Source organism: Lynx rufus, unplaced genomic scaffold (assembly GCF_022079265.1).
Source record: "Lynx rufus isolate CCGP_SWC_20201006 ecotype Redwood Valley unplaced genomic scaffold, mLynRuf1.p SCAF_8, whole genome shotgun sequence".
In the NCBI taxonomy this organism is placed as follows: domain Eukaryota; kingdom Metazoa; phylum Chordata; class Mammalia; order Carnivora; family Felidae; genus Lynx; species Lynx rufus.
In genome coordinates, this window is record NW_025814896.1 from 7,946,613 (window position 1) to 7,968,235 (window position 21,623).

Below are 21,623 nucleotides of genomic sequence, written 5' to 3' on the forward strand. Positions count from 1 at the left end.
CTGTGTCCTTGAAGGTTGCTCAGAGAATAGATCTAAAATGTTCTCACACACACACATTGTGTGAGGCGATGAAGGTGTTAACAAACCTTAAGGTTGTTATCACTTCGCAATATATACATCGTACGCTTTAAACTTAAACAGTGTTATATGTCAATCAGATCTCAAGAAAACTTGAAAAATAAGTAAATAAAATTTAAAAATATACACAAAAATTTTTCCTTCACAAGATGGCCACAGGGGCGCCTGGGTGGCTCCGTCACTTAAGCATCTGACCCTTGATTTCGTTTGAGTGTGAGATCCAGACCCTGTGGATTGAAGTACAGGAAGAACGGAGTACATTTTATCTGTTAATTTGTTTTAAACTCTTTAATAAGAATGAGTGTATGCTCTATAAAATACTCAGAAATGAGAAATTACTAAGTAGCTTAGAATCGAGAAGAGAAATAGAGAATATTCAAAGATTTATATTAGAATAGGGGTCCTTTGACCTGTAAACTCATCTGCTACAGGGAAAAACAATATTCTTCTCCGATGCAAAGCGATTTCACTCAGTACTTGTTTTCAGAGTGATACACACTAGAAATGAACAATTGCTTTTCCAAGACAGCGCAGAGGCCTTTAATCAAACAAACAAACAAACAAACAAACAAACACCTTTCACAAATTTGTGCACTCCATTTAAGAAAAAGAATTTGTACGTGCAATGTCGATTTTCACATATTCTTGGCATACCTAAAAGTTTCTCCTAAAATGATGTCAAAAGCACAACAGAGACTCTCTCTGGCTGGTAAAGAGGAGTGCTCTCGTGTGGTAATTATTCAGGACGTGCTGCGAAATGTCACCTGAGCTGCTGTCACTCCTGCAGGTGCTAAACCCAGGGTATTAATCTAAGTCAGTCAGGAGGTGAGGCGGAGCCTGACGCTGAAGCATGCTAACTCAGCAGTCAGCTGTAAAACTAACGGGAGCCTACTGGACACCGGCCACCTTTCCTTAAACAACAACGCTTCAAGAACGGTTCCAAGGGAGGTGTTGACGCAGTGAGATCCTCCTGTCCGTTGGATCATCCCATAAAAAAATCAGAGCCCCTGCCAGCCTGATGTGCTGGGCTGAAGTTTCAGAGCTTCGAGGTGGAAAGAAACAAACAAAAGACTAGAAAAACCTCAAACAAAATAAGCAGTATGTCTCTCGGCCCACCAGATAAACTAACTGTTCTTCCTGGTCTCCAGGGGCAAGAAGCGGCAATCCACGGTGCAATTGCGTTTTATTAAAGAGCTTGTATTTCAACCCTGGATTTCTTCAAGGAAAGAAGAAAACAAAACAGAAGTATGAGCGGATTTGCTTATGTTGGGCTGGAAAGGAGGAGAAACAGCATCCAGAAGATTCTGACGACCTACGATCGTCACACTGCTGCCCAGGAGAGATGAACAACCCTGGCTACATGTGCCTGTCCTCCAGACTGGAAAAAAAAAAAAAAAAAAAAGAAGGTTCCAGCAATTAGGAGAATTCATACATTAATGCATATCCAAACGGTTTTCCTCTGGTGATGTAAGAACGCCGTCTCTTCCCTAGCTCTGTGGAAGTATGGAATATGGTAACTGATGGATGTGATAGACAAACCTGATGAAATACGATAGACTTTCTAGACATCTACAAGGTTTGGAAGTAAGAAGACCCGAGTGTGAAGAAATCTACCAATTACTAGTCTAATGCCTTCGGACCAGTCACCCAGGTGCCCAAGCCTCCCTTGAAGATGAGAATGGTAATATTCCCTACTTTGTACGATAAGTGAATGGCATGACCATACGAATGAGACACTGCATGTAAAATGCTTCGTATAGTGACCTTCATGTAGTAACTTGCCCCATAAATATTAGTGATTACTCTTCGTGGCCGGTATGCCGGATGGAACAGAATTTTTCAACTGGGTAACTGGACCAGATACCTATTTGCTGTGGGAGATTGTTCTGTGTATGTTTAGTAGCACTTCTGGCCTCTCTACCCATTAGATGCCAATGGTATCCCTGACCAACTGTGACAATCAAAAATATCTCCAGACATTGCCAAATGCCCCCTGGGAACAAACGCACCCTTCGTTGAGAACCACGGTTCTGCATCTCAGCACCATGATGCGTGATATTGCTAATTACAGTCAAATAACTGCTTTACCCTATTTGCTTTGAGCAGCTATTAAATGCTATGTTGGACACATTTTGTTAGGGTTCTTTTTTCCTTTTTAAACCTTATACCCATTCCCCTTTTGATGGCATGAGTACACCCTTCCTGCTTTGGGAGAAACACCCATTCTATTGGTACCCTGTGTGCCTTGTGTAATAAAGTTCTCAGTATAGTACCTGACACACAGTGAATGTAACGGTCAATATATGGTAGGAATTTCTCTCTCTTCTATTTGACTGATGGTGTGAGAGGATCCCAAAGCATCTAGAAGCCACCATGTGAAGCCAGAGCAAAGCCACCCTAGAAGCAACAGGACTGAGAGATGAAACCTAGGGTCATGTACACTCTGAATCAAGTCAAGCCTGAAGCCATCCCTACCTCCTGGACTTGTGGTTATGTGAGCCAATGAATTTCCTCCCTGTTGTTTCAGTTTGGTTGATACAACTGCCTACTATGTGCCAAGCATTATGCCAGGCATTCACACATACACCTTATTTAATCTTCATGGCAATCTTATGACATATGTCATATATTGTACCCATTTTACAGGCAGCCAATGGAGCTCAGAGAGTTAGGTCATTCACTCAAGGCCCACAGCCAGTATGTGGTACAGCTGTAATTTCATTTCATTCCCTCCAATTTCTAGTTCAGTCTGTTACACATGCCCTGGTGTCAGTCTTGGTGGGGTAAAGGGGGGGCCTTTGAGCAGAAGTAACACCCCATCCCAACTCTAACAGAAGCTGAAAGTGAGCAGAACTTTGCCCAAAGTCTTTGGGGAGATTCTTTGTGTTCTGGAAGGCAATACTGCAACATCTTTGCAGATGCATGTTGGATACGTGAAAACTATCTGCCTGGAGACACTTAACTCCTCTTCATTTATCGATAGGAGACAGGGAGAAAATCATATTAGTTAACAGGAAACTGCTTTGTTTTGAACACATCCAAAAATAGCCAAGGAAAAAATTATCTTCACTAATAAAGCAAGGCAGATATGAAACCTTCATGCTTGGGGGAACACAAATGATCTTATTATCCTGAGCATCTTGATGGTAACCATAAAAATTCATCTTTATTTGAGTTTCAGGCAAAATATAAACTAGGAACATTACCTTGTGTTTAACACTGTCTGCATCCTGCAAACCCAAGCCCTGCTCCAAAAGTCATCACAATAAAACATCAAAGACACTGCCGAGGAGAAGCGGCGCTATTCTAGGTCATCCGTGTGCGTTACTGCTGTTCCCCACAACAGTCCTGCAAGGAAGTTATGACTTGGACAAACATACAAGGGAAGCGAACCCCTCTGTCCAAGGTCAACAGCTAATAAAGAATAGAGATTAGAGCCCAGGGTGTCCCCCCCGTGCTGTTTGACAAATGAGCAAGACCCTAAGAACACATTCCCAATACTCTCCCTTCTGTGACTCACTGCAAGTTAGCATCAGCCCCACAAAGCACGACCACTGAATAAGAACACGATTCAAAAGCAGCTGAGTGTTCTGAGTCCCTGCAATCCTTGAGGCACAGCACGGTGTGGTATGGGTTGTAGGTGTTCTCATCATCTAATGGCTTCGACGAGATACCCTGAAGGTCAGACCATAAAGGGACTAAAGTCATAGAACCAAATGCTTTCGTTTTACAAGTTAGCACTTTTATGCTTTTGGGTCAAAGGCCATTGGAATATTTCTGAAATTTACGTCTCCAATATATCTGTAATTTCCATCCGCCATTTCTTTTATCTGAGCTACTTTGGTATCTCCCCATATATCCACTTGCCACCTCTATCTCACTGCCTACAAAATATAAACACCATTCTCTCTCTCTCTCTCTCTCTCTCTCTCTTTCTCTCTCACGTACACACACACACACACACACACACACACACACACACCTGCTTAAAAAATCTCTATGGTTTCCTATTACACTTAGGAGAAATATCAGTCTTTAAAATAATGTCCTAGATCCTTAGCAATTCTACTAGATTAATATGAATAAGTTGAACTTTTGCAATATATGAGTAATATGAAAACTTGAAAGACTGAGATAATTTCAAAAAAAGTTTAATATTCATCATGAGATACTATAAAAGTTTACTAAGGTTTTAGCTTTCAGAGATTATGACAGAAAGCCATACTCTTCCTATTACAATTCCCATAAATTCAAGGAACTGAAAAATTTTCATGCTTGAATAAGTGCTACCTGAAATAGGCCCAAGACACCCTGATCAATGCAGAATTCTACTGTCCATTGATATGAAATACAAGTGGGAGATGATATGAGGCATACAATCAATAGAAAAGCCTACTTCTATTGTGAAACATTTTTCATACATAGATTTCACTGGTTATGGTTAATACATAAATAATTCTGGAGACCCAAACAGGAAAATATAGCCACTTTCCCCAACAAATTCTGATTTTTCTACAGAGATTTTCCCAGAAGGATAATAAATAAGTAATTCTGACAAAAGAACATCGCTCTGAAGATTACAGTTTTATTTTCTAATGTGAAGACCTTTGCCATCTCTGGGAGATTCAGAGACTCATTTATAGCATTTCAATTTCCAGGTACTTAAAAAGCAAATTTTAAATAATTGGGATTTGCTTATAACAGAATGAGCAGATTAAGTTGAACGGAGCATTGCTGTCATATGTTCACACAAGTTAGGGTCTTACGTGTTTGCAACTTCTGTTTTTAGTCTTGTATCAAGTATTGTATTCCTATTGGGAAGAACCATCCACTTTTACAAACAAACAAACAAAAATTTTTAAAACCACAAGCTGATTCCCTTCAACTTTAATGTGAATTTTACAGAAGGACTTGTATCTTGAAATTTAGTCATTTAAAATTCCAAGATATAAAATTTATCTGCAATGTCTCAAAAGAAGAGCCTAAATTCTGAGGGAGCAAGAATGGTGAGGGGGTGGGAAGAAGAATGAGATCCTGATTAGACTAAAATCTCTTTCTGGTTAATGATCGACCCAAATTTTTTGGCACCATTGGCACTATCTTCTCTTTCCAAAATTGACTTCTAAGAGGAAAAAGGGAAAGGCCTAGAAGTGCTTATTGGGTATGGACTGCAATAAGCCAGTTCTAGAATCAACCTCCTAGCGTCAGTGCGGTTCATCACACCATGGATGGAACCCAATCAATGGCACCTTCAGAAATGAATGGTGTCTCATATTGATAATCTACCATAGTCAGCCAAGGAGAAAACATAAACAGATTAACACTATGGGTGTTTCCCAAAACCCAAGAAGCTGGCCTGTGTTCCGCATGACCCGGTAGATGGTACCTTTCTGGCATTTTCACCTAATTCTATGTCAGTTTGTGGTATGGAATCAAACTGCGCAATGAAAGTTTACATCACATTGCTGAGCACTCTCCATGGGAAATAAAGCCATATGGAATATCTGACTACTTTACAATACGCCTGGCATTACAGGGCTGGAGCTCTACGCATTTGTAGAAGCGCACTTCAGGGTGGATCTCATAGGCCAACCTGGGAAAAGGAAAAAATAAGTAGGAGAACAGTCATGAAACTCACCTCCCTGCCTCAAAAGTGAACCAAGCAGCATCTCGCCCGTACCGCCGCAGGGCACTTAGCGGCCAAGAGATGAGTTTGACTCTGGGATTCTGGACGTCCCAAAGACAGATGTGCTCATATGTAATCTGCAAGGCACATTCGCCATGTACATCTAAGTTAGGGGATGGCATCAAATACACATTGAATCTCTCTGGGAGAAAAACAAAAGGTTAGTCTAAAATCCCGGGAATGAAACATCAAAGACAACGTAGGAACAAAGAGGCATTTCAAAATAATGCTAGCTCACATTCTAGGTGCAGGTTGAATATTCAGGAAGATAAACCTTTCTCATGAATTCACAGCGCCAGAAAATGATTTTTTTAAATTAAGACCATATTAAATAACATGATAATGACACAGTCTGGCAGTCAACATACACTAAACACTATTTGCCTGAGCAAAGACCATGTTTAGAATTTTTTAATTTGCATAATAAAAAAACGTGTCTGCCAGTAGAAGACGAGAGCAATGGAACCATTAAAAATGTTTTTTTTCCTGCCAAGTACACATTAATTCCACCCACACTTTGTGTTCACAAAAGATGCAGGTGCAAATAACTGTCGCATGATTTAATGATATTAAAGTTACACTGATCAACATATAATTTTCATAACCAAATGAGTAAAACTATATCCCAAATCATTTAAATAAAACTCCATGCTAATACCGTGCACTTAACTGACCCAGCAGTCTGTGAAAAATCCAATAGATATATTTGAACTCGTTTTAGCAAGAACTCTACAAATTTCCATTTGCTTATTTGGATGACTGTTAAAATTTAACCAAGATGTCTCTACATAAACGACTTGGTTTATGACTGCAACCACATTTTCATCCCCACAGATTCAGTCATGGCATTTCTGTTCTACCTCTATAAAATTCATTAATTTAGGAAGTTACAGAGTCAAAAATCTTTGAGTGAAATATGAACACAAATATTACTGGAGTGAACATTTTCACCCATCCATCATTAAGGTAGATTGCCTAAATCTGACAAGATAGTGCGGCACTAATCATTATCAGTGGTATTTTAAATTAATCATTTTATAATAAGGAAGTCACTAGAATTCTTATAGATTTTAGTTGAGTTTAGTAAATAGGAGTGTCATGACTGCTTTCATGGGTCTATTTTTCAAATTTTCTGTTATTTCCAACTCCCAATCACCAATTATTTGCTGCTTTCTAGCAACTATTATTTTAAAAGTATATTCTAATGGAGTAAAATGTCTCCCTGGGGAGTTCTGCAGCAAGTCACAAAGAGTTCATCCTTAAGTAAAAAAGTAAGAGAGACCATTACCAATTTGTTCACTTGAAGTTCTATAACTTTACTTCACTCGAGAATAACAGCAAGTGTAAGAGTGACTGCTTTAGTTACAATTACTTGAAGTCATGCAAATTAATATCGTAAAGTGCCTTCAAAGAGGTAGCTGAGTTTTGTAGTAATCCCTAGTAGTTATGTACCAGGGGTATTCTTATTCCTATTTGACAGAAGAGGAAACTGAGGCCTGGTTGTGGTATAGTAAAGGGAATTCCTAGGCACAGCCCATCCTGGGACTCTGTAGCGTTATCAGGATAGAGCTTCACAAATATAAATTTGTGAAAAAAAGTGCTGAGCGGAGCACTCTAGATTAAAAAAAGAAATCAAATCCTGTCCTATCTTCCTCTTTAGGTCTGGCTTCACATGCAAATATCTGTGAGGCATCTGCTCAGGTCCATACAGGTGCATCCTCAGGCTACAACAGAACAGGATTCTGGGATCCAATCCGCCCTGTCAAAAGGCTTGGTCACCTGGAAACAAAGAAATCATTCCTCACCTCCAGGCTCATACTGTAAACCAACAGTGAGTTTTGCTGAAATGATCATGGGTATTCTGGTCATTATTACCTCAAATGATTTATTCCCAGGTTGAGTGTTGAGCTCAAGGAGCTGGCTCAAGTGTTTTAATGGGAAAAAAAAAAAATCACAGAATTAGGAGGGTTTAAAGATGATGAAACATTCGTGATGTCCGGATTCTATTAAAAATGTTGGAAAACTTTCAATGAAATACTTTCAGTGAAAAATGCAAGACCAAAAAGAACAAAACAAAACACTATGCCTTAAAATCAGCATATTATGAATACAGGCTCAGGAGTGTGGTCTTGTATCAAACACCAGCTGTTGGAGTTGGAACAAAAGCTTCAGTTTCCTCATCTGTAAAACAGGGGGACGGAACAGTGCCCCTGTCACGGAGCTGCTGGGAAAATTAAATGACCTAATGCATCTGCCACAGAAACTGGTGCATAGCAGGTCCCCCACCCCGATTTCTAGCTGGTGTTATTAATGCAGATACATTCATATTTATGCATCGAAAACATCTTAGGAAAAGAAATACACTGAAATATGAACACAGGATTTAGGTGCAATAAAAGGTTCTTTTTCCTTCTTTCTGTATACTTTTCTTATAACTTCAAAAATCTGACATAACGAAGATGTCTTACGGTGTACTGGATGGGGATAAAAACAATGTCAAATAGAGCGAAGGAGAGAATTTTCTTTACATACCACTCTGTTCTCTCTCAACCCCAGTAGCCAGTAAGTCAGGCTCTCCGAGGCTGATGTCATTGATCCGTGCGCCCACACACTCCATCTGGAGCAGTTTGCACCATTCATCGGCCTCCAGATCTGTGGGAATGTCCAGAAACATCACCATGCATGCCCAGCACCCACTTAAAAGCTACAGGCAAAAGCCCTCCCCACCTCGGACGAACCTGATTCACAAGCAAAGGTCTTGGAGGTGTCGTCATTGAAATAGATTCCTATGGCGTGCTTCTTGGTGCTCTTTGGCAACCGGGCTACGTTCTTCACATTGTTGAGTTCTGTCACCTGAAAAACGGACAACTGCAAGTCTGATCACACTCCCTGCGTGAACGTGCCCGGTCCATACCACCACACTCAGGAGAGGCACGTTCAGTGGAAGGCACGCCACAGATGAACACCCCTCGACAGAAAGGTGCGTTTTGGAAAGCTGCGGATTATTTCGGTGTGTTATCCTCAATATGCAGCAAGAAAAATTAACGAATGACCTTCCTTTTTCAATTTCCTGAATATTAAGTGGCACGGACTCAAAACTTCACAGAGGGAGAATTATCTACCCAAAGAGTCTACCTAATCAACAGTTCTCAGGTCTGTATCCCATCACTGGGAAGGCCTTTCCAATACTCCAACCCCTCGAGGTACTTCCCGTGAAGGCAACTTACACGTACTGACCGCAAGGGAGGGAGGGAGTGGTGACCCAATTCATAACTCAGTCACCTCACTCTTTGATAATCAGAAATGGAGTGTCAGAAGTCCCCCAAATGCCCCTCTACTCGGGGTTCAAGTCATATATTCCAAGACAGACAGTGGTTTTGTACCACACCTCCCTACTCTCTCTGACTTACGCCTAGCTTCTCAATGCGTACAGGGCCTCTGTTTAGATTCTTCGTGGTATCACCTTTTTCCTATCAGTAGAGAAGGTTTTTCTCCATCAGACATTCTCTCTTTCCTTCTTCTCTCCCACAGTCTTGGTCCCTTTTATAAACTTTCATAAAATTAACACTTACAAACCACTACCCTCTCCCTCCCCCGCAACTAAGGGTATTGGCTTATTGTGTTTCCAAAATGGCTGCCTCTCCTCCAGTTCCATCCAGAAGATCTGCTGCGTTGGGGCTGTGATGACTGGCTCCTGCAGGAGAGAAGGCTTAGGTGGCTTCAGGGTCTTTGTAAGATAAATAACTCTTTCTGACAAGTCTAACTTCCCCTTAGGATATCTCTTCTGTGTTATCTAAAAGAATATATCTCCCATCAATCTCTGCCTAGATAACCATCTCTTATCTATTATTCTAAATTCAAGGAGTGCCTAGCTCAAGAAGTAGGGGAGGTAAAAAGTCCTCCACACATAAAGTGACCTGATTATTTCATTCCCCTACTTCTTAACCTGCATTGGCTCTCTTTATAGTATAAATGCAAATTTCTTGCATAAAATATCATCATAGTTGCTATACTCCCAGTATCTGTGGCCTCCCAAATGTACATGTTGAAATCCTACCCCTCAAGGTGATGGTATTAAGAAGTAGGGCCTTTGGAGGCTGATAGGTCTTGAGGGTGGAGCCCTACTGAACAGGATTAGTGCCCTCATAAAAGAGACCCCAGAGAGCCCCCTCATCCCTTTCACCACGTAAGGACACAGAAAGAAGATGCCTTCTATGAACCAGACAGCACGTTCTCACCAGCCCCCAAATCTGCCAGTGCCTTGACCTTGGACTTCCCAGACTCCAGAATTGTGAGAATTAAATTTCTGTGGTTTATAAGCTACCAGTCTATGGTATTCTTTTTTCATGGCAGCCCATATGGACTAACACATCAGTGTTCCCTCAAAGCCGGCCACAGTACTCTCTACCTTAGCAGGTAGTTTCAGTAACTCAACATTACCAACTTTATTCTCCAGCTACTCCACGTCCCTCGGAGTCTACCAGATGCATCTGTTTACTTTTTGTTTTAAATTTTTTTTAACTTTATATTTATTTTGAGAGAGAGACAGAGGCAGAGAGGGGCAGAGAGAGAGGGAGAGAGAATCCAAGCAGGCTCCACACTGTCAGCACAGAGCCTGGTGCAGGGCTCAAGCTCACGAACTGTGACAGCATGACCCGAGTTGAAATCAAGAGTCGGCCTCTTAACTGACTGAGCCATCCAGGCCCCCTGTTTATTTTTTGTTTGTGTATTTTTGTGCCAGTGCCCCAGTACAAACACTATCGTCTTGCCACACCTACTTATTGGTCTCTCCACGTCCATGGTAACCCCATTTATTCACTGTTAACACAGCATCCAAATTATCTTTTCAAACACAAGCCTGATTCCAGCATTTTCGTGCATAAAACAGAACACTTCAGTGACTTCCCACTGCACTTGGGACAAGCAGCCAAGTCCTTGGAGTGACCCTCAAGCCCCTCTGTGGTCTTCCCTGGAGCTATCTGACCAGCCTCCTCTCTGATACCTTCCCCTTAAGTCCCAGCCATACTGGCTTTTAGTTCAGGCTCCAGAATGCACCATGATTCTCCTGGCACAGAGCCTTCCCCACTCTCTCCTTACTTCACTTGAACCCACCTTATGGGTCTTAGTTTAAATCTTGGTCACCTGCAGGGCACTACTGGACGCCCCTTATCCCTCATCTAATCAGAGCCTCCAGGGTCTATCATTCAATGACATCTTTGCCCTCAGAGACCTTTTATGGCCATATGGGCTGTGGTTTGGCACCCATCTTGCCTCTAGGGTGAAAGTTTTTTGCTCACCACTGTGTCCCCCGAACCTAATACAGAGTCTATCACCATCCTCAATGAATGTATACTCAATACATATCCATATACTCAATGAATATGTGTGGATTTGATGAACAAAACACCAAACACACCTGGAGATTTGCTTGCATGGTGCGTCTCCGAGGTGAATGCCTCTTTCTCCAGGGAAATTTCACTTTTCCTGAAAGGCCCACTTCCTCTTGGAAACTTGCCCTGACTTCAGGGTGAATTAATGGTCGGTCGCCTTCTCTCTGTTCCTGTGTGTGCTGCGTGAAGCTTCCTTCTATTACCTGTTGTTGTAATTAATCCATCTATCTCTCCAGCACCCAGCTAGACGTGAGTCACCTATCAATGACTTATTGACAGAATGAATCGATGACAAACAATCATCTGAGAGTCAACATTTATTGAGTCTACACCACATGCCACACACTGGGCTTACACTATCCTCACATAACATGTTTCATTTCATCTTCATGAACACCCGAGGACATAGATATTATTATCAGTATTTTCCAGCCGAAGAAGCTGTGGATGAGAAAGGTCAAAGTCATGTGCTCAAGTTCCCAGCTAAAACATGGCAGAACCACATTTTAAATGGGGGCAAACTGACCCCAAAGCCTGTCTGTGCTCTTCACCCATCTGAAATACTAAGGACTAACTCTAAATACTTTCAGCACAGACAATCTTTAGCTCAGAAAGTCATCTCATATGCGAGGACTTCTTTCTTTTCACTGGTGTGTAAGGTGGGGAGGACAGGAGGGGGTGTAGGAGTAGGGCTTAGGTGCCCAGGCTTTATGATGACCCTCTACTGAAACATTATATAAGCCTAATCCACCCTAACCTGAGGCACAGCAATGACTTTGAAATATGTCATTTCATTACACATCCATTAAAGGTAAAGAGGAAGGAAAGTCACCTGAAAGAGTCAGGAAATGTAGGGAGAATTGCATGAGTCAGAACACAATTACCCATTTGGGAAATTGGTTTAAATAATAAGCAACCCAACACCTCCAGCTCGGGGGTGGTGACTGAGTGCTCATAGAGTAGGCAGGGTGATGTTTTTCATGTGTCAAAGGACTATTGGGTTCCAACGCAAAAGTCTCTGCCCCCAATTCAGAACCACCTCTCAATGAGCACATGCCTGCACACTTACCCACCCCCAGCACCCCCCACATACACAGTTCTTTTGAAAGAATCGCAATTTACACAAATCCGTAACAGAGCCCTTCTCAAAATACATGCTACCATGAAAATCATGAGGACATTTGCAGATATGTTTGTAAGTCGCTTTAAAACGTGTATAAGACATATTTATTTCCACCATCACTCCATTTTGTAAATGAGAAAAATCAAAGCAGGATGTATTTTTTAATATTCCTTTTAAAAAGAAATAATTTGCCCCTAATGAATCTCTGGAAGCAAGCATAGATTTTGATAAGGTCTCAGGTTATTTTTTGATAGGAATGTTATCTTATTTTTTTAATATTTTATTTTTTAAATGTTCATTTATTTTTGAGAGAGAGAGGGAGAGAGAGAAAGTGAGCACATGAAGGGGAGGAGCAGAGAGAGTGGGAGGAAGGCACAGAATCGGACGCAGGCTCCAGGCTCTGAGCTGTCAGCACAGAGCCTGATGCAGGGCTTGAACTCACTAACTGTGAGATCATGACCTGAAATGAAGTCAGACGCTTAACCAGCTGAACCACCCAGGTGCCCCGATATGAATGCTGTTTTAAATAAGGGCTAATAAGTGTCACTCACCATCAGAAGTGACTGCACTGGGGCACCTCTGGGTGGCTCATGATCTCATGGCTCATGGGATCGAGTCCCACGAGGAGCTCTGCACTGACAGTGTGGAGCCTGCTTGGGATTGTCTCTCTCTCTCTGCTCCTCCCTGTTCATGCTCTCTCTCTTTCTAAATAAATAAATAAGTGACTGCATTGGATTCTCAATACGACCTCAAAGAGAATGAGCACTCAAGACCATGGGTGTGCAATACCTTCAGTACACCTTTAGTCTGAATATCTTGTCTTCACCTTACGTCTCAGATCAATCAAAAGTTATTTCCTACCAAGTTCAAAACTTTTGAGGAAAACTCCCTCCTGAGCCTCTGTGGTCAGAGATTTTATTTTTCCTGCACTGTGCAAGAGAAAAGACACACCCTAAGATCTACATGAATTACACCAGCTCTTTATACAGATTCGCAAATAAAATGTAAAAACTTCTTCAAGGTGTAACAGCATCAAGGAGGGAGCTACTGTAATACAATTATAGTAGAGCCGGCATTCCCTCGTCAAGAATCTTCCTTGAATCCATTCATTCATCAAAACTTTTAACTCATTGTTTGTTCATATTTAAAGGGAGAAAATAAAGAACCATTTTTCCAGGCAGGGATAAAGAAGGTGCTATGAGGACAAAGCTGTGAAAAAGGATCTAGTGTGGGCTCAGGAGAATTTTGCTCTTTTACCTAAGGGGGAAGGATGCCCTTTCAGAGAAGGGAGCAGTTGAGCAGAGGCTCCTAAGATGTGAAAAAGTGAATCCTATGAATCACTGGGCCCAGCCATTCAAGGCACAGGTAATGTTAAGTGCAAAGGCTCTGAGGCAGGAATTAACTTATTTGGCAAGGACTATGTTTGCTTATAGGTTTTAACATTTGACCTCCTGCCCTTGATATCTGCACTCAAGAATGAGCCTTTTCAGCAGTCCCCCTCACAGCCCCCAGGCATCTCTCCACCCACCTTCCCCATAAGGCTGTGCTGCTCATGAAAACCAGTGGACCTAAGGAAATCAGTATCTCCATGCTTTTGCATTCCCCCCCCTTTAATCTGGCCAAAATGTGCTTTCTGAGCACACTGAGCATTGTTATGATGGTTATTTCTAATTCTTTCTCAGGTAGTTCATATACTTCCATTTCTTTAGGGTCAGTTTCTAAAGATTTAGTTACTTTGATCGAGCCATGTTTCCTGTTTCTTCATTGTCCCTTGTAAGCTTGTGCTGGGATCCACACATTTGAAAATACAGCTACCTCTCTCAGACTTTACGGACTGGTTTTGCACAGGGGAAGAACCAAACAGAAGTCTCGAGCCGAAGAAGACAATAATTGAGGTGAAAATTCAACTCGGGGTTCACAACAGATGTGATCAAGCTGAAGAAAGAATCAGAAAACCTGAACACAAGTCCTTTGAAATTATCCAGTCAGAGGAAAACAATGCATGAACAAGAGAATTGGGTGTTTGGAATCAGAACATTATCTCAGTACTCAGTTACCTGGAATTGCTCCCTGCATATCTCACCAAAGCAAGGGCTTAATTGATTATTGGGATTTATAAATTACTTTGAGAGCCACACGCACTGTTAGAGCGTCACAAGCTAAATCCATATGGCACACTGGGCTTCAACTGAAGAACTACAATTTAAAATAGAAAATGTTTAAACACTGTATTTGAAACACAAATGGTTCTATTAAGTCTATACATAGACACATAAATCTATGTACAGATTTAACAAAACTACAGTTTTATATACTATGTATACAGTAGTTGGTTTCCACTTCTATAAAAGATAATGTTTATACATGCATGCTTGCACACATATATATTCTTATATGTATGTAGCGAGAAGGATTAAGGGTCCGGGTAGGCTCATATTGCTTATCTTTTTGTATTATTGCTTTTCTTTTTTACTGTATGACATAATCTTACATGTGGAAAACCTTAAAGATCTCTCTCTTACACATATAGACATGTGTGCACACGCGCACGCACACACACACACACACACACACACACACACACCTGTTAGAATAAATGAATTCAGTAAAGTTGCAGGATAGAAAATAAACACACAAAAATCAATTGTGTTTCTAGGTACTGACAGTGAACAATCCTATTTATTTATTTATTTATTTATTTATTTATTTATTTTTTAACGTTTATTTATTTTTGAGACAGAGAGAGACAGAGCATGAATGGGGGGAGGGTCAGAGAGAGAGAGAGACACAGAGTCCGAAACAGGCTCCAGGTTCTGAGCTGTCAGCACAGAGCCCGACACGGGGCTCACACTCACGGACCACGAGATCATGACCTGGGCTGAAGTCGGCCGCTTAACCGACTGAGCCACCCAGGTGCCCCTGAACAATCCTATTTAAAACAACATTAAAAAGAATAAAATACTGGGGCACCTGGGTGGCTCAGTCGGTTGAGCGTCCAACTTTGGCTCAGGTCATGATCTCACGGTCTATGAGTTCGAGCCCCACGTCAGGCTCTGGCCTGACAGCTCAGAGCCTGGAGCCCGCTTCGGATTCTGTGTCTCCCTCTGTCTGCCCCTCTGCTGACTGCACTCTGTCCCTCGCATTGTCTCAAAAATAAATAAACATTAAAAAAAATTATAAAAAGAATAAAATACTTAGGACTAAATTTAACCAAGGAAGAAAAAGATTTATGCACTGAAAACTACAAAACACTGCTGAAAATAATTAAATAAGGTACAAATAAATGGGAAGACATCCCCGGCTCATGCATTGAAAGACTTAATATTGTTAAAATGTCCTACTTCAAGTTATCCACAGACTCAATGTAATCTGTTTCAAAATCCCACTGCACTATTTGCAAATACAAAAAGGTCACCCTAAAATTCATATGGAACCACAAAGCACCCTGAATATCAAATATCGAAAGTAGTCAAAATGATCTCGAGAAAGAATGAAACTGGAGGTTTCACACTCTCTGACTTCTAAACATATTACAAAGCAGCAGTAATCAAAACAGGATGGGACTGGCCTAAAGACATACAGACCAATGGGATAAAATAAAGAGCTCAGAAATAAACGGCTGCACAAATGCCCAGAATACACAATGGGTAAAAGAGAGTTTCTTCAACAAATTCAGTTAGGAAACTGGATATCCACATGCAAAAGTATGCAGCCGGACCCTCATCTTACACAAAAATCAACTCAAAATTGATTAAAGACTTAAGTGTATGTCCTTAAGTCTAAGAAAACATGGCAGAAAAAAATTTCAAAACATTGGTTTTGGCAAAGATTTATTGGATATGGCACCTAAAGCACAGGCAATAACACTGAAAAACAGACAAAAAACATCAAACAAACAAACAAACAAACTCTGGCACAGCAAGGAAAACAACAGAGTGAAAAGGCAACCTAAAGAATGGGTGAAAATATCTACAAACCATATATCTGATAAGGGCTTAATATCCAAAATCTGTTAAGGAACCCCTACAACTCAATAACTAAAAAGCAACCCAATTAAAAAACGAGCAAATGAGTTTCACAGACATTTTTCCAAAGACCTAGAAATTGCCAACGGGTGTATGGAAAATTGCTAAACATCACTAATCTTTAAGGAAATGCACATCAAAACCACAACGAGGTATCACCTCTCACATGTTAGGATGTCCATTATTTAAAGAAAGAAAGAAACAAGCAGAAGGGAAATTGGAAGCTTTATGAATTGTAGGTGGGGATGTAAGATGTCAATAGTAGGGCCTTTGCAATGCTTGATTTTTCTCTAGAAATTGTATGTTTACTTTCAAAAGCCCTGGTTAGGTTTTGCACATCCTGGGGCTCTTTCTTTCTGACGGAAATTATCACAGACTAATTAAAAATTCACAGAAGATAGTGGCTCCTCAAAAATTCTGCTGGTAAAAGATAATGAACACTAAATAGGAAGCTCTCTGATGCATAATGTACGCTTCTAAGCATGGAGGCTGGAAAAGATTAGGTAATGATAAGATTTGGCAAAATGATTCTGTCTCTAGGATTTGGAGGAATGTAAAATAAGACCAAAGGTAAATTCTGCCCCTCAGAGTTGTCTTCATTTTCTATCATTTATTTGTTCACCATCATCCATTCTCTCCCAGCCCTTCTGATTCTTTACCAATGAGTTTGGTTGCGGCCGTGCAATTGGCTTTGGCCAACAGACTGTGACCTGATGTGCCACATCCAAGAAGATGCTTCAAAAGTGTGCATAATTAGGTCAGTTTTGTCCTCCTTGAGCTTCAACCTTCCACTATGAGAATAATGTTCCCCACCTTCCTGGATCTCTGAGTACAGCCAGATGGCTCTCAACTGAGTGAAATTAATCCACCTGTGCTCCATACATCCACAGGCAACCCAGACCCCTCACGTAACAAAGGCAGGAGATAAATATATGTCTCCATAGAGTACTAAGATTTTGGAACCGTTACCACAGCAGAAGTTGGTTAATACACCCTCTGTTTGATTTTCTTCTGGCCAAGAATTTTCAGACAGATTTTCTCTCAAATCTCGCTGTATAATAGTATTGTTTTTTGCACAAAGGAGACCAGATTTCCTAGTCAAATACATAATGATCGACTAGGACATCAGTTACCAGTTTTACTTAGTAACTGAATCATTTGCTCTTTACAGTTTTTCAAAAGAATCTTACAACATGGTGTCCCATTATACAGAAGTAGAGCCAGTCTAATTAAATGAGGGAAGAAATCCCACCTCCCTTAGAGTAAAAATAAATTATAAATTTATTATAAATCCACTTCTCAAGTTATATATCTACTTCTCACAAAGCCTACTCACTTCAGTCAATCACAGAATGCTGAATGGCTACAACGTAATACTAAATACTCAGGATAACATAACACGTTTGGTACTATTATTAAAACCCATACAAGGGGAGCCTGGGTGGCTCAGTCAGTCGAACATCTGACTTTGGCTCAGGTCATGATCTCATGATCCATGAATCTGAGCCCTTCGTCGGGCTCTGTGCTGACAGCTCAGACCCTGGAGCCTGCTTGGGATTCTGTGTCTCCCTCTCTCTCTGCCCCTCCCCTGCTTACGCACTGTCTCTCTTTCAAAAATAAATAAAGATTTAAACAAATAATAAATAAAACCCATACAAGAAGGAATAGTGAGTATCAGAGAAGTAAGTTAATTATGGTTTCACAGACAGAATGGAAAAGTAAAGCCACACTCAGAGCTAGAACTTGTGGCTTCCACACACACCTGTTGTACCTAGTGCTACACTCCATAACATGTGCTCCTTAAAAAATACAAGAATAAGTGAACGAATAAATGAACAGGCAGATAAAACTAAAGATGCAAACAGTTTTGGAGACAAATATATTAAAAGATGTTTCTGCAAATTGTAAGTCATATCTTTTTTTTTTTTTAATTTTTTTTTCAACGTTTATTTATTTTTGGGACAGAGAGAGACAGAGCATGAACGGGCGAGGGGCAGAGAGAGAGGGAGACACAGAACCGGAAACAGGCTCCAGGCTCTGAGCCATCAGCCCAGAGCCCGACGCGGGGCTCGAACTCACGGACCGTGAGATCGTGACCTGGCTGAAGTCGGACGCTTAACCGACTGCGCCACCCAGGCGCCCCATAAGTCATATCTTTAAAGTCTTAATTCCTAAGTAATAATAAGGTATTTGTTAAATTAAAAGACGACAGTCTAAACTCATCTTTGCTACTTGGACTTAAAATGTTGAACAAGGGGCACCTGGGTGGCTCAGCTGGTTAAGCGTCTTGACTCCTGGTTTCAGCCCAGGTCACGATCTCACGCATGGTGAGATCGAGCCCCGCGTTCAGCTCTGTGTTGACAGTGGGGAGCCTGCTTGGAATTCTCTCCCTCCCATTCTGCCCTTCCCCTGCTCGCTCTCTGTCGCGGTCTTTCAAAATAAATAAATAAACTCTTAAAAAGTTAAGCAGTAAATAAAATATTGAAGAAAACTCAGCTTTTCAAAAGCCATTTGCTTTTATGTGGGTACATGTGGCACCGTGATTTTTAACCTGGGTTCCTGCCCTGTGAAATTCGGCTGGAGACACCCAGAGCAGGAATATACACAGCAGGTCCCATGGATCACACCCACTCACACACACACGCACACGCACACGCACGCATCTTTAAGAGACACACACCTGTGTAACCATTATGCACAGTTACATACTGACTCATGAAAACCATTTTAGTCACAATCACGACTTCCTGGGCCAGCCAATGCTGCCTCCAAATACGACCACTACTCTGATCTCTATCATGGTGGGTTAGTTCTGTCTTCTAAAAAACTTTATATAAATGGAATAACACCGTCTGTATTTTTCTGGGTCTGGATTCTCTCACCTAACCCCACATCTGCAAGATTCTCTCTCTGTGTCTCCCCTCCTCTCTCAAAAATAAACAAACTTAAAAAAGCAAAATAATCTGGAAACACAGATCACAAATACTACGAGAATCGCTATACTACTCATTTATGATTTCAAAATTGTGTAACTACTGCGTTTAATCAGGGGAGCAACTGCGCCCATCTAGAATTGACTCTGTCCATTTAGCTGACTGGCATGCCAACTCCCTACCATGCTGTTTGTGACATGATACCGCCATCAGGCTCTTCCCAGGCATTTCGGTGGGGACAGCCAGCTAACTGTTCGAACGAGTGCATGTTCTAACCGGTGCACGGATCTGAAGAAGACCACGTACACGTGAATACGGGGGTCCACCTAGGTTACGCTTCCGAAGCCTGTTGAGAAGAGGTATTGGTGCTTCTTTGCTTCTCAAGACTTCCAGTGGCATCTGCCTCCCATCTTATCTGGGACTTCCAATCTTCCGCCCACAATGAGGCAACCTTCCTTCGTCAGAGACTCCAGGCAGATGGTGAAGGCGGTCCAACTCACCTTTCCTGGGCCAACGCAGGAAGTGACAGAAGGCTCCCTTGTTGGGGGTGTGCTTTCTGGCTCCAGCTTGTGATTCTGTTGGATGGCACGGCCTGAAAATCAGTCCGAACTAGCTCTGATTCCCTTTTTCAAGATATAATTCCGACCACGTGTCTTCCTCCCACACATTCGGAGCTCCTCTACGAGAAACGGACTTCTTTCCCCAGTTGGGAGAGAGACAGAGGTGCACACTGAAGTGTCCACACAGGTCCAGCTCATCTAGTGGATAGTTCTTCGGTGCTTTCAGAGTGCTCCCACACATCTCAAGGCAAGAACAGTCTATTGTGATGCCAAAGGTCGTCAGACTGAAAGGACACAACTCTGCCGAAATAGAGGCAGGACACGATTTATCGTTGTCCTTATCCTGAAAGCCCAACTGAAGACCATTTCATTTATATGGACTCGTCAAGTCCCTTCAGGCAGGAACACTTGGCAATTGCTTTTCTTTAGACTCCTCCATGGCTCACTCCTGCCCCGTATCTCCAGCTACTTCCATAGCATCTTCTTAATAACACCGTTTCTGATTTCTCTTTTGGAGTTGCAGACTCTTATTCCACATTTCCTATTCCTTTTCCCGGCTTTGGTTTCTTCCTTGGCATTTATCAGTCACACCAACATACTCTGTATTTCACCTGTATATTTTCTCTCGTGTCTGTCTCTTCCCCATTTAAGTAGAGGCAGAGAGCCATTCACGTGGAACCGATGAGAATGGCACCTCGTGGAGGTGAGCTGTGTGTAGCTGGCTTGCCCATACACAGTGGCCTTAACCGCGGGAAGAGTGAGCGTGAAGACGAGGTCTGGGGAGCCCAACAGACAAACCTGGCAGTAAGTGACCACAACTTCAGAACAGGAGTGATGAGAAGACAAGGAGAGATTTGAGGGCTTCTTGGCCACTATGCAGGTCCTGATTTCTAGTTTTCTGAACACCAAAAACACAAAGTACTAGGACTCCATCAAAGCAAGGAAGTAGTCAACACTTCTAAATTTCTGGTAAATCTTCAAGTAGGCCATCCAATGAGGAATTTCCCATAAAAAAGACCACCAAATTAACTTCGCCATTTAAAGCCATGCCCCAGACGTGCTATTCATCATAAACGATAGTATTCATTGAAATAAATGTTTTGCAGCCAGCAATTAACAAAGTGGGCACACTTTAAAAGTTTAATTTGCTACTGATACAGTTTTGCATTAACAACTTAGAAAACAATTACAAATTGCACAATTCAATTTTCCAAACGGATTATTTTGTACTAGATGGAGAAACTGTTGAAATATCTTCTGGTGTCCCAAAGGACGATTAATACAACCGGGTTTTTTAAAGCACATACATTCCCTTAAGGAACTGGTACATTCCTGTCAAAATTACGCAATTAGCATTATGTGGGAATATTAAGTATATTTCTGGCGTGCTACAAAGTCAAAAGCCATTTAGGAAAACAAGGATTCGATTTCCCATTTTTCTCCTTCTTTGCTGAAGGTAATTTACAGATGATGATTTATTTCTGTTTACGGAGTAAAAACAAGACCACTACCTAAAAGGCAATTTTCCACCTTGCTTTGGTAGGCTGTATCCTGATTATTTTTCCCCTTGTGGGACTGAATGAATTAAGTCAGCGGTTCACTTTGTATATGCAAATGGCAAAACTCTGCAGAAGCTTCAAATTGCTTCATTCTCAAAAAAAAAAAAAAAAATCAAGGCCATTATCTTCCTGAAAATGAAGAGGTAAAAGCCCCTTTAACTTCTGTGGATTGCCTTCAAAAATAAAAGCAACGTGAACACGATCCATTTCTGGATCCACAATGTTGTCTCAAGTATTAATAAAAGAACTATTATTATTGTTGTGCTTAT

The 21,623-nt window shown here is 41.3% G+C and overlaps 1 protein-coding gene across 2 annotated transcripts in view; it reads right to left on the reverse strand.

Annotated features, from left to right (window-relative positions):
• DOK5 (docking protein 5) overlaps nt 1–21,623 on the reverse strand; it is a 152,841-nt gene that overhangs the window by 40,517 nt on the left and 90,701 nt on the right. For both annotated transcript variants that reach the window (XM_047069327.1, XM_047069326.1), the window contains 3 exons: nt 8,503–8,617; nt 8,297–8,416; nt 5,717–5,906 (listed from right to left, as the gene is read on the reverse strand). In XM_047069327.1, coding sequence (XP_046925283.1) covers nt 5,717–5,906; nt 8,297–8,416; nt 8,503–8,617 — 425 coding nt within the window. The remainder of the gene's footprint in view (nt 1–5,716; nt 5,907–8,296; nt 8,417–8,502; nt 8,618–21,623) is intronic.